The sequence below is a fragment of the Zootoca vivipara genome, chromosome 3 (genome assembly GCF_963506605.1).
Source record: "Zootoca vivipara chromosome 3, rZooViv1.1, whole genome shotgun sequence".
Classification (NCBI taxonomy): domain Eukaryota; kingdom Metazoa; phylum Chordata; class Lepidosauria; order Squamata; family Lacertidae; genus Zootoca; species Zootoca vivipara.
In genome coordinates, this window is record NC_083278.1 from 14716099 (window position 1) to 14738346 (window position 22248).

The following is a 22248-nucleotide window of genomic DNA, read 5'->3' on the forward strand; positions in this document are numbered from 1 at the left end:
TTCTTGCAGTCCATGGGACTCTCAAGAGTCTCCTCCAGCACCATAATTCAAAAGCATCAATTCTTCAGCGATCGGCCTTCTTTATGGTCCAGCTCTCACTTCCATACATCACTACTGGGAAAATATATGAAAAAATGTACATACCTAGTGTCAAACCACTTGCATAGCCTCTTTCAGTTAGATTTAGAGTTCTATCTTTCCAAAATCTGTATTTTTCTTCTGAAGCAGCTGCTTTTCATAATGCCATGAAGTGATTTTCTTCCTTTCCCCTCAAATTCACCCTTTTTTCCTGCAGAATCGAAATCTTTCGATATGCTTTTTTAAAGCAACGGCAACCACAGAGGAAATGAATTCCTTTGAATCACGAAAGCAATAATTTCGGTCAGCTAGAATTTGACATTTGCCATTTACTTTGGGGAGCTGTAAGTGTACTATGTTCCAATAAAATCATGTAGGTAGGCATCGTCTTAATGCAGTATTGAAGCCAGAGAGAGAGAGAATACCAGATACTTGGGAAGCCAGCTGTGTCATAGGCATTGCATAGGTAAGGCCATAATTAACCAAAAGCTCTTTAACAGGGAAAGCAGTTGGAGAAGGTGGCATGGTCCTGAAATAAATACTAGAATACATCAATATTAGATTCCAGTGACATTAGGACCAGAGAGACCTCAATCTATACTGCTGCAGGGTGGGGTCTGAGGTGATTGTTGTTGTTTAAAAAAATCTCTAGACCATGACAATTTACATTAAATTATCTGCCTTTGAATATATTCATTTATGAGTTTCTACCCTGCCCTTCAGTGTGAAATGTTTCTAGGGTGGCTTGCATAATTCCGGCAAAAAACAGCAATAAAAGCAACAAGGCTGAGATAAAACACCATGAATAAACAGCAGCACAAAAACAGGCATTAAAACATGTTCACAGCGAGCAGAATAATAAAAGAACGAATGGAAAGCCCTGGACAGTGAACCTAGCGTCCAAATGTAATTGGAGTTGGCACCAGGTGGTCCTCTGTCAGAAGGTCATTTCATTAATGGGGTATCATAACCGGGGGGGGGGGACCTCCCTCCAGTTGCCTCACCTGCCTCACTTCAGCCAATTGCGGCACTTGGAGGAGAATTTTTGAAAATGATCTAAAACAGCCTTTGCCAATCTGGTTCCCTCCAGATGTTGACTGGGGCTGATGGAAGGTGTCAGCCAACATCTGGAGGGCACCAGGCTGGTGAAGGCTGGTCTGAAATGTATGTCGCCTTAAAAGTCCAAAGGTTATATAAATATATATATTCACCTCTCACTTGTAATTATTGTTCATGGAGTTGGCTAAAAAAAAACAAGTGGTTCTGTCAGATAATACATGACAGTGAACCTTTGGTGTGTGGCGGGGAGCCTGTTTTTTGTTTTTTTAAGAATATATTTGTTTTGACAATTATACTACAGGTGTAACATCAACATGGAACATGTAGAAAGCATACATTCATTTTAAATGTATGACAAAACAGATGCGATGCAGATGCTAAACTCTGCAGGAACAGCTCCTTTCTGCAGCAATTACAAGGTGGCACACATTGCTAAAATCAATCTGGTTACAATTCTTTCGTAACATTCAGTTACCATGGCAAATATTCTGCCATGCTGCACACACCTTCAGACTTTTCAGGTGCTGTGCCTTTGTACGTGTATTCTGTTTAAGCATTACTTTTCAGTTGTCTTTAATAAGTTTCAGCTCTGCATTTTAATATAGAAATTTCTAATGTAGAACTTGCTGATAAGAGCAAGCTCAAGACGCATGTATTCCACCCAGCATAGATATTGGTGGCTATTCATATCTCATTAGTATGAGTGGAAGTTGCTCAGCTATAGCCAGAAAACATAAGCCATTAGAGAGAAACGCACAATGAACAGAAAGAACTTTGATTGAAAGCCGAAGAGGCTTTGGAAATCAACTAGGGCCCTTAAGGAAACTTATTATCCCACCCCCCACCTTCCTATTGTTATTCTTCATCCTAAGCAAAGTGTATGGCAAAATAATGAACCTCTAGTTATGTAGTCTTAGGTTCTGTCAAGGTAAGCAGCAAAATGAGTTGGCCAGGTGGACTGTACCACTCCAAACTGCAAAGGGAGAGGTGCATTTTTTGGAATATAAAATAATTTTATGGCAGTAAAAGGTCTTCTCTCTGCTGTGCTAATTTTCTACATGCAGAGATTAAAACAATGACAGTGTGCAGTGCAGCATGTGACACACACCCCTACAAACACACACACAATCTATCTGAATGGTACAATCTATTCTGCCAGTTTAGAACTGCTGTCTTATTTTGCTGCATGCCAGTCAGTCACTTTATACACAGTGTATACCACTTATCCCTAAACAGCACAATACACTCAAAGCAATGCACATTGCACAACCAAATGTGAAAACAAACCTTCAAGAATATGAATGCATCAACAATGCATTGCTTTTAAGGGCATCTCCATATAAAATACAGACTTTACTGTAACAAGTATGGTCATGGTCTCTTTATATGTAATATACCTTTGCATTGTTTGTCAGAGAAACAAATGGAAACCAACTAACTGCCTCTCGACTCCTACCCCAGAACATAGGGGTTTTTTGGGTGTGTGTGTGTGTGTGTGTGGTGGTGGTGAAGTAAGTACAACTAGAAAATACCTGAAAATGCACAGCTCCAAAAGCGAGATCCTAGCTGAGGGTGTGATGGCTTAAAAATATTGCCCAACCCAGGAATTGACTTCCAGAAGTAATTCAAAAAGCACTCCCAAAACCAGTTCTGGAGTGGATGTGCTTTTCTAGTGCTTTACTTTTACCATCGTAATTAATAATTGTTCCTCTTCCTCCTTTCCCCAGAGGCCAGAGCCTAAGTTAGGAGAGAGGCAATGGTTAAACAATAGTAAAACGATGAGGTACTATGTGGGGAGGGAGTTAAAAAGTGAGATATTGCAGGACTCTGGCATGAAGTCAACAACACTGCTTTACTGGTTGTCGTTGTCGTTCCCTCCCCATTGCTCCCAGTAATTGCTGTTCAGAGGCTCCATTTAGCTATCAAGATGACTAATACCCATTGATAGACCTGTCCTACATAAATGTGTGTAGTTTCATTTTAAAGCCATCGCCACAGATGCTTCCAGACGCAGTTGATTTAGCATCACCCAATCACTGTGATTCTGCTTGAAGCTGGAAGTGCAATAAGGACTCTGCAGACTTTTTGAATCCAAATAGCATACGGTAGCCAAGTGATCACTCTCCCTTTCCCAGGCCTCAAATATTATGGCAATGTCATCTTTCATTGGGACCATGGTGTAGGGAAGAAGGTTAAAATACTCCTCAAGTTTAGTCCACCTTGATCTATCTCGACCATCTCTTCCTACCTCTGCAAGCTAAATAGCCACAAATACTTTAGACCTTTCCCCATAGGGAAGATGCTGCAACCCCTTGGTAATTTTGGTTGACCATTTTTGTAGCTTTCCTCAACTCATCAAGGTATGTTTTGAGATGAGACAATGTACTACTGATGTGGATTTATACAGGGGTATTTTTTACTGATCATCTTGATTTTGGTCCCCTTCTTAATAACGTCTCACATGGAATTTGTGCCATCATTTTCATTGAGTTATCCCTGCAATGTCCATTGGAAATCACTTTATACTTGTGTACATTGAACCTCATTTGCCATGTTGTTGCCCATGACCCCGGTTTGGAGAGATTATGGGTTCCATCCTCTTGGGTTTTCACCATCCTGAATGATAATGCTGTTATCCACACTGTTGGATACATTGCTGTTGGACACATCCCTGACTAGAGATCATTTCTGAATGAAAGGAATAACACCAGTTCCAATACAGACCGTTGGGGAACCCCACTGCTTATCTCTCTCCATTGTTAAAGTTGTCCATTTACTTTTACATTCTGGTTGTTTTTGTGTGTATTTTGAACAAGTTACCAAACCATAAGAGCACCCATTATTTTAGAATCATAGCGTCATAGAATTGTAGAGTTGAAAGGAACCCCAAGGCTTATCTAGTTCAACCCCCTGCAATGGGAATCTCAACTATATCATACATGACAGGTGGCCATCCAACCTCTGCTTAAAAACCTCCAAGGAAGGAGAGTCCATCCTCCTCTCAAAGAGTCCATTCCATTGTTGAACAACTTTTACCAACCTAAAGTTCTTCCAGATGTTGAGTCAGAATCTCCTTTCTTGTAACTTGAATCCATTTGTTTGGGCCGTGGCCTCTGGAGCAGGAGAAAACAAACTTACTCCATGTGGCACCCCTTTTGATATTTGAAGATGGCTATCATATTTCCTCTTAGTCTCCTCTCATCCTGGCTAAATATACCAAATTCCCTCAACCATTCCTCATCAGGATTGGTTTCCAGACCCTTATTCATCTTGGTTGCCCTCCTCTGAGATTCCAGCTTGTCAACATCCTTCATAAATTGTGGTGTCCAGAAATGGACACAGTATTCCCGGTGTGGTCTGACCAAGGCAGAATAGAGTGGTACTATTACTTCCCTTGACCTGGACATTACTGTTGATGCAGGCTAGAATAGCATTAGCCTTTTTTGCTGCTGCATCACACTGTTGACTCATGTTAAGCTTGTGGTCCACCAAGACCCCTAGATTCTTTTCACAGGTGCTACTAGCAATCCAGGTGTCCCCCATCTTATATTTGTAGATCTGGTTTATTTTGCCTAAGTGCAGAACCTTACATTTGTCCCTATTGAAATTCATTTTGTTAATTTGGGTCCAGTTCTCCAATCTGTTAAGATTGTTTAGAATCCCAGTCATGCCTTCTGCAGCAGGACTGCTTTGCTTACTCATGAGATTTTACTGAGGGACATTTTCAAAAGCCTACCGAGAACCCAGGACCTCAAACTGTGCAGTAATACCATGCTTCCTTTCATATTTGTCCCCCAACCCCATTTTTTCAGCTCCTTTTGATGCCATAATGCACTAGAAACAAGTTGTTTATGTATATTCTGTATAGCCTTTCCCCCAAAGTGGTTTCACTGAATGATGCAGTTAGCAAATACAAGTGCTTTATTAAAAACACACATACGCACACACAAAAACACTTTCTCATGTCACCTTTCCTGTGTTACCTCTTGAAAGATGAACTCAACAGAATATTTAAAGGCCAGCAAAGCACTTTTCACTAAAAGCCCTTGCAGCATGGTAGCTTTGTGGCTATATACTTAGCAGTGTAGCACTGAAAATGGAAGAGCAAAAAAGAGTCCATCGCCCAAGAGCTCTCTCTTTTTTCCCTGCTTTGAATTGGAAAACCAGTTGGTTAGGCAGCAGGGTTGATGCTGAAGGATCCTTTTCTAGAGCATAGACTTCAAGGGGCAGGAGGGGAACTAGCATCTCTGCATGAGTGCACTGCAGAGTTCAGGTGCCCTGAATGCTCTTTCTCATAGCTTGGTATGTTTGGGCGGCATGAGTGGAAAGGTAAATGAGTGCTGCTGTAGCCATTTTCTGTTTTAGTTGCTTCACTCTGCATGTTGCCTCCTTTTGAGAGTTAATCAGCACAGAAAAAGATACTCATATATTTGCATCACGTCTCTTTGTTACTTTTTTATGAGATTTTTTAAAACATAAAATTCATGGCTTGTTTTGGTGTGTGTGTGGTCTCAGCTATACAGCTGCAAATAAAACATTTTAAGTGTGTTGTAAAGTGCAATATGCAAATGTGACACTAGATGGCAAAAGTGAGCTATGGAAAATTCAATATATTTTTCAAAACTTTTTTTAAAAGCATTTTCACAGTGGGTATTTTAAAATATATATGTGTGTGTGTATGTGTATAGATTCCACCTGTATCTTTCTTCTTGTTCTGGGAATTATGTTTTAATTAGATGTATTGGGTGGGAAGAAAGCCAAGCACAGTAAACAAGACTTGCTACAGGAATGGGATATAGGAAAAAGCCTTTGAAACAAAAAATGACACATGATGGTGGCAATCCTATGTCTTCAAAGGTGGGGATGCTCCAGTCATATCTAAAGTATGTGGGGTTTTGAATGAATGGAATGCTCACTCACCCCACCATTTAACTTTTTTCTCCCTGCTCCCACCCTGACCCCCGCCAGGCTCAGATACCAAAACTGAGTCTGGCTGAGAGGAAAGCATCTTAGGGGGAGGGATTGTGGAAGGAACAGTGGGGAGGGTGAGGGGGTTTAGCATCTTCACCCATCCCTTTGGCTCTTTAAATCGCATCCTGCCCATGCTTTAGATATGTGTGTGTGTGTGTGTTAAATGACATGGATTTGTCACCTTGTTTGGGCCTGGGAAGAAAAGCAAAACAACAAGAAAGCTACACTGAAAACCTGAATTATAATGTGGGTCAGCTATTGAGGAAGAGTCTTCATAGATCTTACTGTTGGAGACTAGTAGTTGGCCAGGGGGCACGTGATGCGGTAGCAGTGCTGAAACTCAGCAGGTGTGGACCTGATCCTCCACTTGTATGGGCAAGGTCTGGAAGCCTCATGAAAGCCATTCTGAACTTTCCAAATGAAGAATAGTAACAAAACAAATGTCTTAACAGGAAAATCCGAAACTAGGCAGGGTGAGTACGTGCACACGCAGATACATTAGACAGTATCCACCTTGGTGGAACAGTAGCCTGTGCTCATCATTTATTTTGTAAAAGCAAGGCATTTATTGTCCAAAATCTGCTTTGACACTTCTCAGCCCCCTTCATCCTCAGACCTGTCATCGCCATATATTCTTTCAAGACATTCCATTGTGTCCTTAACCTTCCCCAAAGAAAAATACACATTTCAGTCACTCACCATAGGTCACAGTAGTACAAAAATTACAGGTCAGTGAAGTTCTATTTTGTTCTCTTTCTTTTCTCATGGAATCTTTGATGTGCTGGTAACTGAAATCCAGCAAGATACTCTTCCACATTTTTTAGGTGGTAGAGATAGGTGGGTGGAAGAGAGAATCACAGTCAGGTACAGCGTATTCCCTTTTGTAAGCTGTTCAGCAGTGTCCATGCATGGTCAAGCATTAATACTGCCTGCTTCGTAGAGCAACTATTATTGGGGAAGAGCTTGTGTGAGATAGGCAGCATAAAGGTCAGCTTGCCTCTCTCCTTACATCTCCCTTCAGTCTGTAATTACTATCTGCACATATCATAAAACAAACAAGACAATAGCATGGTGTTGACAGGTCGGTATGCAGTTGTAAATATAACACTTTTGTTTACAGAGAATAATTCAGAGGAGTCCTATCTCACATTTTCTAGTAGAGCAGCATTTTGCTAGCATTTCTGCTCTGAAACAGATCCACTGAGCATTTTATGTGGTGTGGTTTTACTATTTGTTAGTTCAGACAATGAAAACAACAGTAACTCTCTCTTTTTTGGTAAACTATATTGTAAATTAGATTTCATGCATTTCAACCATCTCTTCACATAATAAATACAATAACACTGATCCTAGATGTTGATGATTCAGCTCCCCACCACCACCACTTTGGGCTTCCTTTAAATGCACACTTACCCCATTGTATAGAACCCAAATCTGAGAACTGGATCAGGCTTAAATAGTTCCCCACTGATTTTGTAATTGGTGAGAAGGAGACTTGGAAATGCTATTTCTTTATTGCTTGAACACCGATTCCATGGGATTGGAATCAGTAATAGCTGTCATAAGGGATGCATCTCTGACGCTAGCTTGGACTAGGCTTTCTATGAGGCACTGTTCCCAAGTTCTGTGATTTCCAAGAAGCATGGCTTCTTCCTTGTGTCTTTATAAATGTGCAGGAAATTCAGTATGGCTTGGGGATTGGAGTTAGTTGCATGTTAGCAAGCCTTTTAATGTTCTGCATTGCTACATTCTATCAGAAAATATCAAATTGTCTTTTTCTCTGTAATCTCCCTCATTGGGATCAATTCAGCAAAAAACAGTCTGCATAACTTAACAATCCTTTGGGAAAGTCGCTGAAATTACATTTTGTAAACATATAATTCTCCTTTACTCCTTTTAGTAGCTGATGTTCTTGTTTCTGCCTTTGAGCCTCACTCTCGTCTGTTCAACAGTGAGATGAAATAAAGCAAAATACATTTTCAGTTTTCCCCTTTGCTCCTTTTAGCAGAATTCTTTTTCCAAAAAAAGAGGGGGAAAGTCTCCATTAAATCTGTTTGAATAATAAATGATTGAATATATACCTCTGGCCCTTTTAACCTCCTGGGAGGACTTCTTTCAGCAGCTCTGCTTCTGCTGTTGTATAAATAATCAAAGCATTATGGAAATGGAAGACCTTTGTGGTATCAAGATCTGCAAATATTTATCTGGGAGTCATATTTCTATTTATCTTTGTGAACGTTTAGCAAAGACCTGAGGAGGTGCTCTTAAAAGGTGAAGCGGAAAATGTTGTAGAGTTGTGCAAATTAGGATGGTTGCTTCAGGCAAGTTCCACAAGCTATCTCTAAGAATTTATGTAGGCATAATGTGATGTTCTTTCTCCTTCTTTTCTTGTTTGGTGGGTGGACTATGATTGCTCCCTTTGTGGATATAACTTCCATGTACACACTTACATATCCACATAGACACGACATCTGCGAAAGAGACGAACAAAATGATCACTGACTGTTACAGTGTTCTCTCTGTGTGTAATAAGCTGAGCTACAAGAGAGAAAGCATAATATTGACGCAGATGGAAGGACTGCCAGCGTATCCCACCCAATTGCTTATTCCCTGCTGCGCCAGAGGGCAGAGCTAGATATAAAGGACTTAAATTATGGGAAGGTTGATTATGGTTGAACATTAGGAAAAAAGGTCTTGATGTAGCTAAACAATGAAACCAACTGAGGAGTGTAGCTCTCTCTCCCTGGAAGTTTTGAAGCTGAACATTCATCTGTTGGAGATGCTTTGACTCTAGATATCAAACCGTGTGTGTGTGTGTGTGTGTGTGTGTGTGTGTGTGTGTGTGTAGTAACTGAGCAATATCGCTCCAGCTCCATGATTAAATAAATCTAGCCACTTTATTGTGTTTCGGTTGTTTTAGAATCACCAGCTCAGATAGAGTTGATGGAACTGTCTTATACTGCGTCAAACGATTGGTATGTACATATAGTTGTGAACTGGCTGTTTTGAAAGGCAGGAGCTGCCCAACTTCTCAGACAGTGATCTTTCTCAACTCTGATACTATTAACTGGAATTTCCTGGAGGCTGAACATGGAGCCTTGTGTATTCAAAGCATATGCTCAGTCACTAAGCGATAGGCCCTTCCTAGAATGGAGTTCATGCATAGCTACTAGCCATCATTTGTATGTGACATGAAAATATTTGCTTTATTTATCATTGAGTACTGGTCTTTGTAGCCACACTGGCATTTTAAGCCTGTTCAGATTGTATTAGCCACTTTCATAGTTTCTAGTCAAGGTATTCTCTCATAGTGCCGATTCAAGATGAAGGAAAGGGTATATAAAGGGTGTATAAAACTACAATTACTCATTTTATTTTCCCTGGAAAGAGCAGTTCTCCAGAAGAAGAAAAATCCAGAGTTGTCAATTGTGCTTTCCACCAGCCCTAAACCAAATTAAACATAAATTTTGATAGCAGAGCTATTGCATGTTGTCTGGTGATTGACACTTCTAACATCTTTTGAGACAAGGATCATTTAACGTCTGATGATAGGTGTTAGCCATTTTTTCATTGAGACTGATTTTTTACTCAGACTGAATCTATTATTATGCACAGGAAAGAGCTAAAAATGTGGGTGTTCTGGAGACTTAAGACTTATGCATAAGCTAGATATTGCACTGTGTCAACATCCGCTGTGTGAATTCCACATTATTGTCCTGCCAATAATTTTAGCCTGGCATCTAGACTAAATTGCTTCCCTAGGAGAAGAAGGAAATTGGGTCTACATGCTTTCTTAGCCATGGGTCTCCCCTGAGCAGTGAATAACAGCTGTGTCATATTTTGCAAAATTATATAAGCCGGTTTTATGCTGTAATCATCTCTCTATGAGGGAGTGAGCTAAGAGCCCCAAGTTAATTTGAGATACGGCCAGTGATAATGTCCTTCCTGGTGTTCAAAAATAGCTTGAAATTTAGGCAGTTTTTAATACCTCCAGTCAGAAGTATTATTCAGATGTGTAGCAGAAAAAGAAAGCAAGATTATTGTGGTGTGGCTGCAAGGTAGGTTAAGAAGTAGTTAAAAGCTACCCTTCTATAAAAGACTATCTGGGGGTGGTGGAAAGACAAAGAGAGGAACTGAAATAGAATAGCACAGCAAATGGAGAAGGCATGCCTTGAAGAATAAACACCATAGGTTTTAGCGTCCCAAAGGATCTTCAGGATCTTCTGCTCTGACCTTTGAGGACATGGGTCACTACATTTTCTCCAGTTGCTACTTAGTTTTTGAAATTCCACCTCTCTGCATAAAGTGGGGCATTACTTAAAACCTGTCCTGTGAACATTTGTCAAACCATATCTTTTTCTCTAAGAGAGAAGTTCCAGAAAAATGACTCCGATTAAGAAAAGGTCTGGCATATGTGTGTGCTTTTCTTTCTTTCTTTCCATGTTGATGTCAGAGTGAAAGTACTAAAAGCAAAGTTGTCCTGCATCACAGGAACAAGGGGGAAAACCCCTGAATTCTATCAAGTTAGCAGCCTCCTCTTTTATTTCCAAGGGCTTATTTTGTTCAGAAATCAGGGAAGTTGTTGGAAGATGTACTTGTTCCAATCTATGGTCATCTATACTTGTGTTGATCTGGACTTGTGATTATGCAGGGTTCTAAATTGCCTGGGTTGCCCCCATGAATGCAATAGAAGTTTGCTCTTTGAGTTGTGGGGTGCTATAAAGGCAGCAGGTGATATGCTGCAGACATTGGACTTGCCAGCATTCTCATACATATGGTTGCCATCATGCAAATTTACTGAATGCTCAAATAGACTATTGTGTTCTCACTTTGCCTACAAATTGCATGTGCACTGGTAAGCTAGCCCGTCCAAGCTGCAGTCTCAGTTTTCTCCGGGATTCACATTTTTACTTCGCTTGTCATGTGGTGTCTCTCGGGCAGGCATTTTGTGGTACTCAGGCCCAGCTTACTGTTGATGCACTGGCTCACCATCACCTGTGGTTGACTAGAGGACCTCATGGGGTGGCTAGCATCCCTCAAGTCCTACAATGGGTTTCCCTTTTGGCAGGAACTGTTGACCACCCACCATGACTTCCAGGTCCATTCAGATGCTTCTGGCAGCCTGGGATTTGCGGTGTACTTTCAGGGATTGCTGATGCTCCTGGCCATGGCCTGGTCACTGGAAGGAGGAAGGGATCGCATGTGATCTAACCTTCCTAGAATTCTTCCCTATCCTAGTGCGCTGTCCACATCTGGATGAAGGAATCCTGTAACCTTCTTAGAGGTTTCTGGTAGTGCTCTGTTTGATTTTTTACTAAGATGGCTGGCATAGCTAGGGGCTTGGAGCTTATCTAGTATGTTCATTCCTTGAACCCAGCTGAATCTTTTCCTGCAACGTTGGATGAGGTTTTATTGGAAGCACACTGCAGTGTGTGGTGAGGAGGCAAATGAGAACTCCACACGCCTGTCCCAAGAGCTCTATGGGGATGTATTCCTATCTTCAAATGGGAAAGTGTTTCTTAAATTCTTGTCCTCTGTGCACACTTTGCAGCAGTATGCTGGTTCACAGACCCTTCTCTGTATGGTTACAGCAACCTACATCGGAATCTGAAGCAGAATATTTGTGGTTTACTGAAACTGGCTGTACCCTGCGAGTTTGCAGCTTCATTACAGGAGTGGCTGACAGAACAATTGGTTTGTGGGGTCTCCAGTGATTACTTTTGTTCAGTGTTGTCAACTGAAACCAGCTATACAGATGAACCCTCCTAGACTGAAAGCCATGGAGCATGTGAAACTTTTTGAAACAAGCAAATTAATTTGACAAGTCTTTGCCCTGCTATAGGAGCAGGTCAAAGAAGGGGAGAGTGAGCCCTACACACAGTCAGTTCCGTATTACAGGTATATTCACCTTGTGGCAGAAGCACAGGAGAGTGGTAAGAGCCAAACCAGATATGACATTAATTGCATGCAGCTAAAGTGGCTACCTTTAAATGTTTAAATAGTAGTTGTGGGGATCTGATTAGCACTGGGACGCATGGGAAGGGAATTTAATCTTTCCACTACAACACTGAAGCTGCTTTCAACCACAAAGCTTCCATTTGCATCAGTGTTGAGCTTCTATCCTGGGATGTGGGATTTACATTGAGTCCACAGCATGGGAGAAAAAGGTTGAATGTACTTGTATGCTATGGTCTCTAAGTCCATTAATTTCATTTGAGCAAATAACATTTCATCTCCTGGTAAAAACATTGGTCCCCCCCCCACTTTTCTGAGGCCTTATTCCTTTACCATGGCAGCACTTGTGCTGTGGAACTTTATGACCATAGACAGTAGGCAGGCATCTTCCCTGGACTGTTTGATGTGCCTGCTGAAACCTTTCTGTTTCAACGTGTCTATCCAAACACATGATTTGGTTACACCTGTTTTTAAATTTGCTTTAATTCATGTGTCAACAAATTGGACTTGCGAGTTGCCATGGTGCTCTCCTAGAACATTTCCTGCATGTTGGGGAGGGTGCCAACTTGTTAGCACATGTGTACACTTGTGGGAATGTCCATCACATCACTGGGAAACTGCTAAACCTACCTATAGGTTTAGATTTAGAACTGAAATACGAAGAATTGCTAAGTTAAAGGTAAAGGGACCCCTGACCATTAGCTCCAGTCATGACTGACTCTGGGGTTGCGGAGCTCATCTCACGTTATTAGCCAAGGGAGCCAGCGTACAGCTTCCAGGTCATGTGGCCAGCATGACAAAGCCGCTTCTGGCAAATCAGAGCAGCACACAGAAACGCCGTTTACCTTCCCGCTGTAGCAGTACCTATTTATCTACTTGTACTTTGCTGGGTTACTAACTGGCAGCTGTAAGGACCAGGGTTGGAAGGGTTTTTTTACAGGCTGACATTAGATTTGTAGTATCAGAGAGTATGGCAAGTTGCTCTTTTTGGGGGGCTGGGGAAAATAACATAAAAGTTAAGGGTTGCCTATGGGTAAAAAAAGGACAAATTTGAATCAGTTTGGTTCCTGTTTATTAACTTTGCTAATGTAGTAGAACAAGGTTGCTCACTGCTGACAGCATATGCTTGCCCTTGGACATGCTGCCTGGTTTTTGCTACTCTCTTATATCTTTCTGCCCCCTAAAAGGAAGGAAAACAGAAATGGGCTGATATTCCCTTAGCAGTACTGCTGTCCTGAACTTTGAGACCATGGATTTTCACTTCTCTAGGCACCTACTTTTCCTTTTACTGACAACCTAAACAAAATTGTCTGTATGCCTATGTACACAGATATGTTTATGTGTGAACTGGGGCAGGAGGTAGGTCTCTCTCTCTCTCTCTTGTTCGTTTTTTTGTACTGTTTTTGACTTAAGTTTTTTTTTTTTTTAAAAAATAATCATCAATAGAAGTAACATTTAAATCCCCATCCCTAGTTGGATTCAACCCATTGCCCACTTTGGCTCTAAAACAGCATATTATCTTGCCATGTTCCCAGCCCATATTTGGTTAACTTGAATATGATGCTGGAGGGGACATGTATAGGGGAAATTTGGTGGAAGAGAGGGGCACTTAACCTATCACCTACTGATCCCCTGCAAATGTCTCCAATACTTCCTCATCTGAGTTTCTGTGACTGGCAGGATAAAAATGGCCTGAAAGGGGGAATTAGCAGGTATAAGAAAGCCTGTCCCTCTCACCTGCTGACTGTCTCCATCCCTATATTTGCCTTATAAGGAAAAGATGGCATCTGGAACTAGACAAAACTGGATAACAAAAGGTAAGAATGAATAAATACAAATCTTATTAGGAAAATCCTCAAGTCACCTTAAAAACAACTCATTCATGTGATCTCAAGTTTGGGATTTGATTTCCATATTGCTTTTGGACATTGCAATGCTATCATTAGGTGGTTTTGACCACATTTTTCTGTGGTGAAATAGTTGTTTGAATTCACTCTGGCATGGCAAGAACTAGCATTTACTTTCAAAGACTAGCACAGCAATCTTACACATGTCTGCTCAGAAGTATGCCCTACTGTAAGTTTCAAGCTAGAGTTTGTCTTTCCAGTTCCATTTCCCCCAGGATGGCTACCTTAAGATAGTCTCCTATTGATTTCTGAATATTGCCATTTCTGATGTCAGATTTGTGCACATTTATTCTTTTGCAAGAAGACATTCTGTGTAGAATGTGGGACGGAATTGCTGGCCAGATCACATTGGGAGATGAGCAGGTGATAGACAATTGGCTTTGTGGCCAGCATTATTAGTGTAATGGTGTTGCTAGAGTAGAGGTGGGAATAGAGTTGTCTTTGGAATTTGTGTCAGGGTCTGATTTCTGTGTTTGTGTCTCTATTGCCTGTCTGTGAGAGGGAAGGGTTATAGCCCAGATGGGCTGTAGATCCTTGATGATGTGTTGAGGGGTAGCTTTAGCTGGAAATTGTATAGATGGCAATGAGTGGTGTTCTGTCCCTTCTAGGTCTGTCCTGTATTATATTATTCCTGGGTATGCACCAGGCCTTGTGTCAGGGCTGGTGTGTGGCTTCCCACGTCCAAAGACCACCAAGGCTCCGTGATGGCTTTTCAGCTTTTAATGCTATTTACACATGTACAGTTCAGAATTCAGAAAGACATGACCGCCTATTCCGAGTCAGAATCTGGAACTGGCGCACGTCTCAATCTACGCCAGCAAAACAACCTCGTCCCGCCTTGTTTCCTTCTTTGCTCCTGACGCTTTCCCCGTCTCAGGGGAGGGAGTGGGGCCAGACCCCTCCCCTGAACTGCTAAACAGCCTCCACGATTCCCCAACTTCTGATACCTCCCCTGCTGCAGTACCTTCGGACACCTCCTCTCCCGTACACACATCGGTAGCATCCCTAGACCCCTCCGCCTTGCTCAGAGCCCTTGCACCACCTTCCGGCTCGTGCTCCAGCCAGCCCTCCTCTTGCTTGGCTGGTCCCCTTAGTTCCTGTCCCTGGGTGAACTCACTCCCCACCCAGGGTCCCCTGACACCTTGGTAGTTTGCTTTTTCACTTCACTGGGTGGGTATTGTAGTCTAATAAAAACCTGGTGCGAATTGTTCAGCTGTGAGCCTATATTTCTGACATCATAGAATCATAGAGTTGGAATGGACCACAAGGATAATCTAGTCCAACTTTTCCCCAATGTGGGATTTGAACCCATGACTCTGAGATTAAGAGTCTAATGCTCTACTGACTGCACTAAAGTCTGCTCTGATCCAGACTTTGTTCTGGCGCCACTTAGGGATGCTCCTGACAATGGAATGGGGGGGGGGATTTGCTGATTCTCCCTCTTCCTGCTGCAGTTTCTGTTCCACTGGTCCTTCTACAACAGTGGCATAGGGAAGTCCACAGGGGAAGGAGGGACCCTTTCCCCCCTCTGCCAGCACAATCTGGCCAACAGACCAGAAGCCTTCCATGAACAGAAGGAGCATTTCTATTTGCAGAGGCTTACTTTGGATCCAACCCACTGTGTGCTAGCTGCCTATGAGCCATCCTTCTAGCAATGCAAAGCTAGGCGAGGGGAGTGTGTTAGATTTTAGGTCTCTGAAGAGACATTGCAGCATGGGGATAAAGGCATCATTGAACCAAACTACACATTACATTAACCACATCTGTGTTTTAAATAGTAACTGCAGGGATCCCTCACCTGGATCTAAGGAGATGGCATGTGTGGTAGAGAAAGTAACTGCCCCCCCCCAAATGCCTCAGTCTTAACAAGCCATGTTTTGTTTTGTTTTTTTTATCTTGGGAGGAAAGCTGGTATTGATGCAATAAAAACAACCAACATCCCAAAATCTATACAGTGCTAGTGCAGAGTCACAGTCAAAACATTACCTTTGGCCTTTTGCTTTCGCCTCTCCTCCTTCCCCCCCTTCTGTGCCACCAATTTTTGCTCTCCCTGAAGCCTGGCACCAATACAATTCTCAATGCCAGTGTGCAGGTCTATTTCCCTGTTAACAGGCTTTCCCCATCCAGTTCTCTAAACATGTTTGTTCAAATGATATTTGCTCTATGAGTTCTTGATAGGTCTTTTGTTGTTGCATTGTTTTTCTTCTTGATGTTGGCAGCCACCTCAGTTGGATAGCTGAAGCAATTCAATATTGTTATTTTTTTAAAGTGAAAAATAAATAAATAAACCTCTCAATTCTCTGCATATTTTACTACCATTCTTTGACACCCAGTGATATTTGAAATTGAAACATCAGCTTGTTTTTTTGTTTTTGTTTTGCTTTTTAAAAAAGAAAAACCCAATGAAGTCAATTCAACAACTGCTTTGATGTATTTCATAATATTCAACTTAAATGTAACTTCTGGCACTTCAAGCCGATTGCCCTGTCCTCCAGAGCAACTGAACCATTTTTCTCTATTTCCTATAATGACAGCCTTTTACTTTTCAGAAAATTGTTACCATATTGTCCCTTAATTTGTTTTCTAGCAATAAGAATACCTTGTTCCTTCAACTTTCTCTCACTGTCATGCTTCCTGTACTGTATTCACCATTGCAATTGCACTGTGTTCGTTTCCTGTTGTTCTGAAAATATAGCGCCCAATAGAATCTGAAATTCCACAGTGTTCTAATGAGGTTGAAACAAAATATTACCTGCCTTCAGATTGTTGAGCTTTAATCTGTATAGTCTCTAATGTTTTTCTGTGCAAAGAATTCCTTTATTTGATACTTTGTTTTACTGCCTCTAGACCATTTCTTCTTTGAGAAATATGAATATACAGTACTGTGCTGCAAGGAGTTTGCTATATGTATCTTTCAGTTGTGCCCTCTGTAGTTTTGTACTTTCCACTTCCTACGCCCAAATAATTTATATCAGTGTTGATCAGTAGCAGACACAGAGTAGATCCCTCCAGAAATCTGCTTCATGATATGTCATATTTTTTCCATTTTGTTAACAAATGGAATCTGTGACAAAACATTGCAGTGTGGAGTGCTCCTTTTCATGATGCCAGCCAGCCATGTCTTCATCCAAGATATTCCATTAATTTCCCCAGTTTTCTCTTTCCTCCCACCATCAGTCAAATACTCCATGGCAACTGAACATGCTCAGCCCCTTTAGTTTTTTAATGGGGTTTTTTGTATCATTCTTCCAAACTCAGGGTTTCCTGCAGCCCTCTGATGCCTCCATCTGGTGTATAGCTGGTGTCATTTTAGCTACCGTACATAAGAGCACACACTTGGAGAATGAGTATGTCATGAATATTAAGGATAGTTGCTCTCAGTGAGACCCCTTTTATTCTACTGTTTGAGTTGGTTGGCATCTGTCTGTCTCGGGAGATGATGGAGAAGTGCGCCTTTGGGGGATGAGGTCAAGCTGTTGGAAGGTCACAGCACCTTCTGTGGCTGTAGAGACTGATACAGGAGAGACATGCAGCAGGAGGGGATTTGGGTTGGGGGGAGTGTGAATCAGTTTGCAAAAACAAATACCGTGTTTCTCATATTTTAAGGCATCCCCAAAAAATAAGCCATGACAGGATTTCTAAGGGTTGGTGAAAAATAAGACATACCCCGAAAATAAGCCATGTCGTGTAGCCCCGAGCGAGAGGCGAAGGCGCGGGACACAGCAGGAGCTCCCTGCCTGCTTCCCCGAGCCGTCGCGCATCGGGGGACAGAGCCGAAGATCGGCGGGCGCTCCTTGCTGGGCTTGACAAGCCCGGCAAACAGCGCCCGCCGATCTTCGGCCCTGTGCTGTGTGACAGGCGGGGGTGGGGGGGGAAGCGGAGATCGTTCTCCGCTCTCCCCCCACCCCCGCCTGTCACCGAAGATCGGCGGGCGCTGTTTGCTGGGCTTGACAAGCCCGGCAAACAGCGCCCGCCGATCTTCGGCCCTGTGCTGTGTGACAGGCGGGGGTGGGGGAGAAGCGGAGATCGTTCTCCGCTCTCCCCCCATCCCCGCCTGTCACCGAAGATCGGCGGGCGCTCCTAGCTGGGCTTGACAAGCCCGGCAAACAGCGCCCGCCGACCTGTGCTGTGTGACAGGCGGGGGTGGGGGGGGGAAGCAGAGATCGTTCTCCGCTCTCCCCCCACCCCCGCCTGTCACCGAAGATCGGCGGGCGCTGTTTGCTGGGCTTGACAAGCCCGGCAAACAGCGCCCGCCGATCTTCGGCCCTGTGCTGTGTGACAGGCGGGGGTGGGGGAGAAGCGGAGATCGTTCTCCGCTCTCCGCCCACCCCCGCCTGTCACCGAAGATCGGCGGGCGCTCCTAGCTGGGCTTGACAAGCCCGGCAAACAGCGCCCGCCGACCTGTGCTGTGTGACAGGCGGGGGTGGGGGGGGAAGCGGAGATCGTTCTCCGCTCTCCCCCCACCCCCGCCTGTCACCGAAGATCGGCGGGCGCAGTTTGCTGGGCTTGACAAGCCCGGCAAACAGCGCCCGCCGATCTTCGGACCTGTCCTGTGTGACAGGCGGGGGTGGGGGGGAAGCGGAGATCGTTCTCCGCTCTCCCCCCACCCCCGCCTGTCACCAAAGATCGGCGGGCGCTGTTTGCTGGGCTTGACAAGCCCGGCAAACAGCGCCCGCCGATCTTCGGACCTGTCCTGTGTGACAGGCGGGGGTGGGGGGGAAGCGGAGATCGTGCTCCGCTCTCCCCCCACCCCCGCCTGTCACCAAAGATCGGCGGGCGCTGTTTGCTGGGCTTGACAAGCCCGGCAAACAGCGCCCGCCGACCTGTGCTGTGTGACAGGCGGGGGTGGGGGAGAAGCGGAGATCGTTCTCCGCTCTCCCCCCACCCCCGCCTGTCACCGAAGATCGGCGGGCGCAGTTTGCTGGGCTTGACAAGCCCGGCAAACAGCGCCCGCCGATCTTCGGACCTGTCCTGTGTGACAGGCGGGGGTGGGGGGGAAGCGGAGATCGTGCTCCGCTCTCCCCCCACCCCCGCCTGTCACCAAAGATCGGCGGGCGCTGTTTGCTGGGCTTGACAAGCCCGGCAAACAGCGCCCGCCGATCTTCGGACCTGTCCTGTGTGACAGGCGGGGGTGGGGGGGAAGCGGAGATCGTGCTCCGCTCTCCCCCCACCCCCGCCTGTCACCAAAGATCGGCGGGCGCTGTTTGCTGGGCTTGACAAGCCCGGCAAACAGCGCCCGCCGACCTGTGCTGTGTGACAGGCGGGGGTGGGGGAGAAGCGGAGATCGTTCTCCGCTCTCCCCCCATCCCCGCCTGTCACCGAAGATCGGCGGGCGCTCCTAGCTGGGCTTGACAAGCCCGGCAAACAGCGCCCGCCGACCTGTGCTGTGTGACAGGCGGGGGTGGGGGGAAGCGGAGATCGTTCTCCGCTCTCCGCCCACCCCCGCCTGTCACCGAAGATCGGCGGGCACTGTTTGCTGGGCTTGACAAGCCCGGCAAACAGCGCCCGCCGATCTTCGGACCTGTCCTGTGTGACAGGCGGGGGTGGGGGGAAGCGGAGATCGTTCTCCGCTCTCCCCCCACCCCCGCCTGTCACCGAAGATCGGCGGGCGCTGTTTGCTGGGCTTGACAAGCCCGGCAAACAGCGCCCGCGTGCACTTTATTAAAAAATAAGACATCCCTCAAAAATAAGCCATGTCGTGTTTTTTGGAAAAAAAAATTAATATAAGACATGACTTATAATATGAGAAACACGGTATGATAGCTGTGCTAATGCATGCTTAGGGTATCCATTAGCACAACATTTCATGTTAATGCATTTGCAGCAAGATCAGGTGTAAAGAATACAGTAGTTCAGAGTCCTGCCTTGTCCAATCTGGAGTTTCGCTGGTGAGATAGGACCAAAGGTTTGGCCTAATGTGGAAGACCTGCAGTTACAATGCAGTTTGGATTATGAGAAGAATGCTATAAGCCAAATGCAGCTGTGTACCATGTGCTTCTAAAGGGTCCTGAAAATCCTTTCATGGCTATGTTTTGACAGTAAAATGTACAGTCGTACCTTGGTTTTCGAACAGCTTAGTTCTCAAATGTTTTGGCTCCAAAATGCCGCAAACTCAGAAGTGAGTGTTCCAGTCTGCAAACTATTTTTGGAAGGTGAACGTCCGACGGGGCTTCTGCGGCTTGTGAGCTTCCTGCAGCCAATCAGAAGCTGCACTTTGGTTTTTGAAAGTTTTGGAAGTCAAATGGATTTCCAGAATGGATTCCGTTTGACTTTCAAGGTACGACTGTAGTGATTTTATAAACAATCCAGAGGCATTAAGATGTTGTGCCAGGGACCTTTAAAGGCTCCAGCTCCTTCAATGCCTTAAAAAACAAACAAACTCAGAAGCTTAAACAGAACAAAGTTGCTGAAGTTCCCATAGATCCCAGCATTGGGAGTTTAGCATAGGATTTGGAACTTTTTGGCCTCCCTTACTGCATGGAAGAGCCTAATGTGCATGGTTTCCCCCTTTCGAGCTCCCTTCCACCCAATGTTTGAAGGTCTGGCGGAGGAGTTGATCAGGACAGTCACACTATGGATGGTGCCAGCATGCATTCCAACCCCCAACAAGTTATTTGACTGCTGTATTTAGGAGAAGGAAGAGCAGAGTACAAACTCCTCAGCTTCTCTTATGAGAGTTTCCCAAGAAACATTTTCCAGAGTCAAGATATATATCTGCTTTATCCTTGTTATCTATTAGATGTATTATCCTATCAAAGAAAGAGAGTAGTTTGTTCTTTGTTCTGAACAAATCTATGCTGTCTCCTGGTGATCATTCCAGTTTCCTCTAAATGCTTGCAGATTGATCACATTGTAATTGTTCTAATAACATCTACATTATGTTGTTTTATTGTTGTTGGGGTTTTTTTTTAAAAAAAAAAATCCCTGGGTCCTTCCTCTTTCCCCATTTGGCAAGGCACTGTATGTTTAGCATTCTCCAAAATTATGAGCAGCTTTCTGATCTCCAGAACCTCTGTAGTTCTCTCAGCACTCTGGAGGGCATGTAATCAGGCCCTGCCAACTTAGAGGTAGGGATTTCCTTACACGAAGCAGTTTGTGGTTTCCTCATGCTAAATGATTCTGTGTAATAAGTGGTTCTAAGGCAAAAATAAAATAAAATTCTAATTTCCATCTTGGTTTTTGTCTTGCAGGCGTTCCCGTGTATTTCAACAGGAATTTATGGTATGTAAAACCCATTATAAAGTTTCTATTCAAGCTATATTTCTTCATGACAAATAGTCGACTTTGGTTTTAACAAGGGTGTTTTGTTTTGTTTTTGGCTTTGGTGGAGCGTGTTCTAGTAGATGTTGCATGGGTTTTACATATTCAGTATTATTAACAATTTGTTCTACAATGCCTGGTGGGCTGTGTTGTGCTATCAAATTACAGGCTATGGCCCAAGGACCTGACAGAGAATTGATCTGGGTTTGCAAGCAGCTACGCAGCTTAATATTACATGAATAAGAGAGTTTGATTGGCTTCCCTAGAAATGTCATTCCCATGGTGGGTGCAGGGCTGAAGATAACAGATGCTGCAGGGTTCTGTGTAAATGATGTATTGGAAGTAGTGCTATAGTATTGTGAGAATAGAGCCGTGTGGTACTCTGGGCCATGACTCATATTTTGCATACAGATACGGTAGCCCCAGGTTCAATTCCTTGTCTCTCCACCTAATAGGATACCAGACAGCAGGGCTAGGGAAAACATCTGCTTGAGACCTTAGAGAGCCACTGCCAGTCAGAGTAGACAGTTGAGGCATCATGTGTTCATATTGGGCCGATTACTGCCTCTCAGCCTAACCTACCTCACACGGTTGTTGTGGAGATTAAATGAGAAAGGTGAGAACCATTTTCACCACCTTGAGCTCCTCGGAGAAATGCAGCAAACAAACAAACAAATGTTTTCTCAGGATGTAGACAAGATGGAGACAGTAGCCAGGTTTCTGCAACACACAATGAGAATTTGTGAATGCTGTACGACACTAACCTAAGTGCTAAATGCAGGGTTTATGGTAGGTTTTTTTTTTTTTTGGTAAGTGGTTTTGTTTGTATTGAACCCTACTGGAATCTGGTACGTATGCCAATAAAAGTTTGAGAATCTATGATAATCTAAACAAATAAATATTGGAATTCTTATATCATAGACTGGAAGAAATTGTTATGTTTCCACAAGGTGGGTTCTGGGTGCTTTGGAAAAGTGAATATTGACCAGTCAGAACTGGCAAGGGCTAAAAGCTTGTG

The 22248-nt window shown here is 43.9% G+C and overlaps 1 protein-coding gene across 2 annotated transcripts in view; it reads left to right on the forward strand.

Moving 5' to 3' along the window:
• The window catches only part of MACROD2 (mono-ADP ribosylhydrolase 2), an 898190-nt gene that overhangs the window by 521924 nt on the left and 354018 nt on the right, over positions 1-22248 (forward strand). For both annotated transcript variants that reach the window (XM_035110056.2, XM_035110055.2), the window contains exon 7: positions 21161-21191. In XM_035110056.2, the coding sequence (XP_034965947.2) occupies positions 21161-21191 (31 nt within the window). The remainder of the gene's footprint in view (positions 1-21160; positions 21192-22248) is intronic.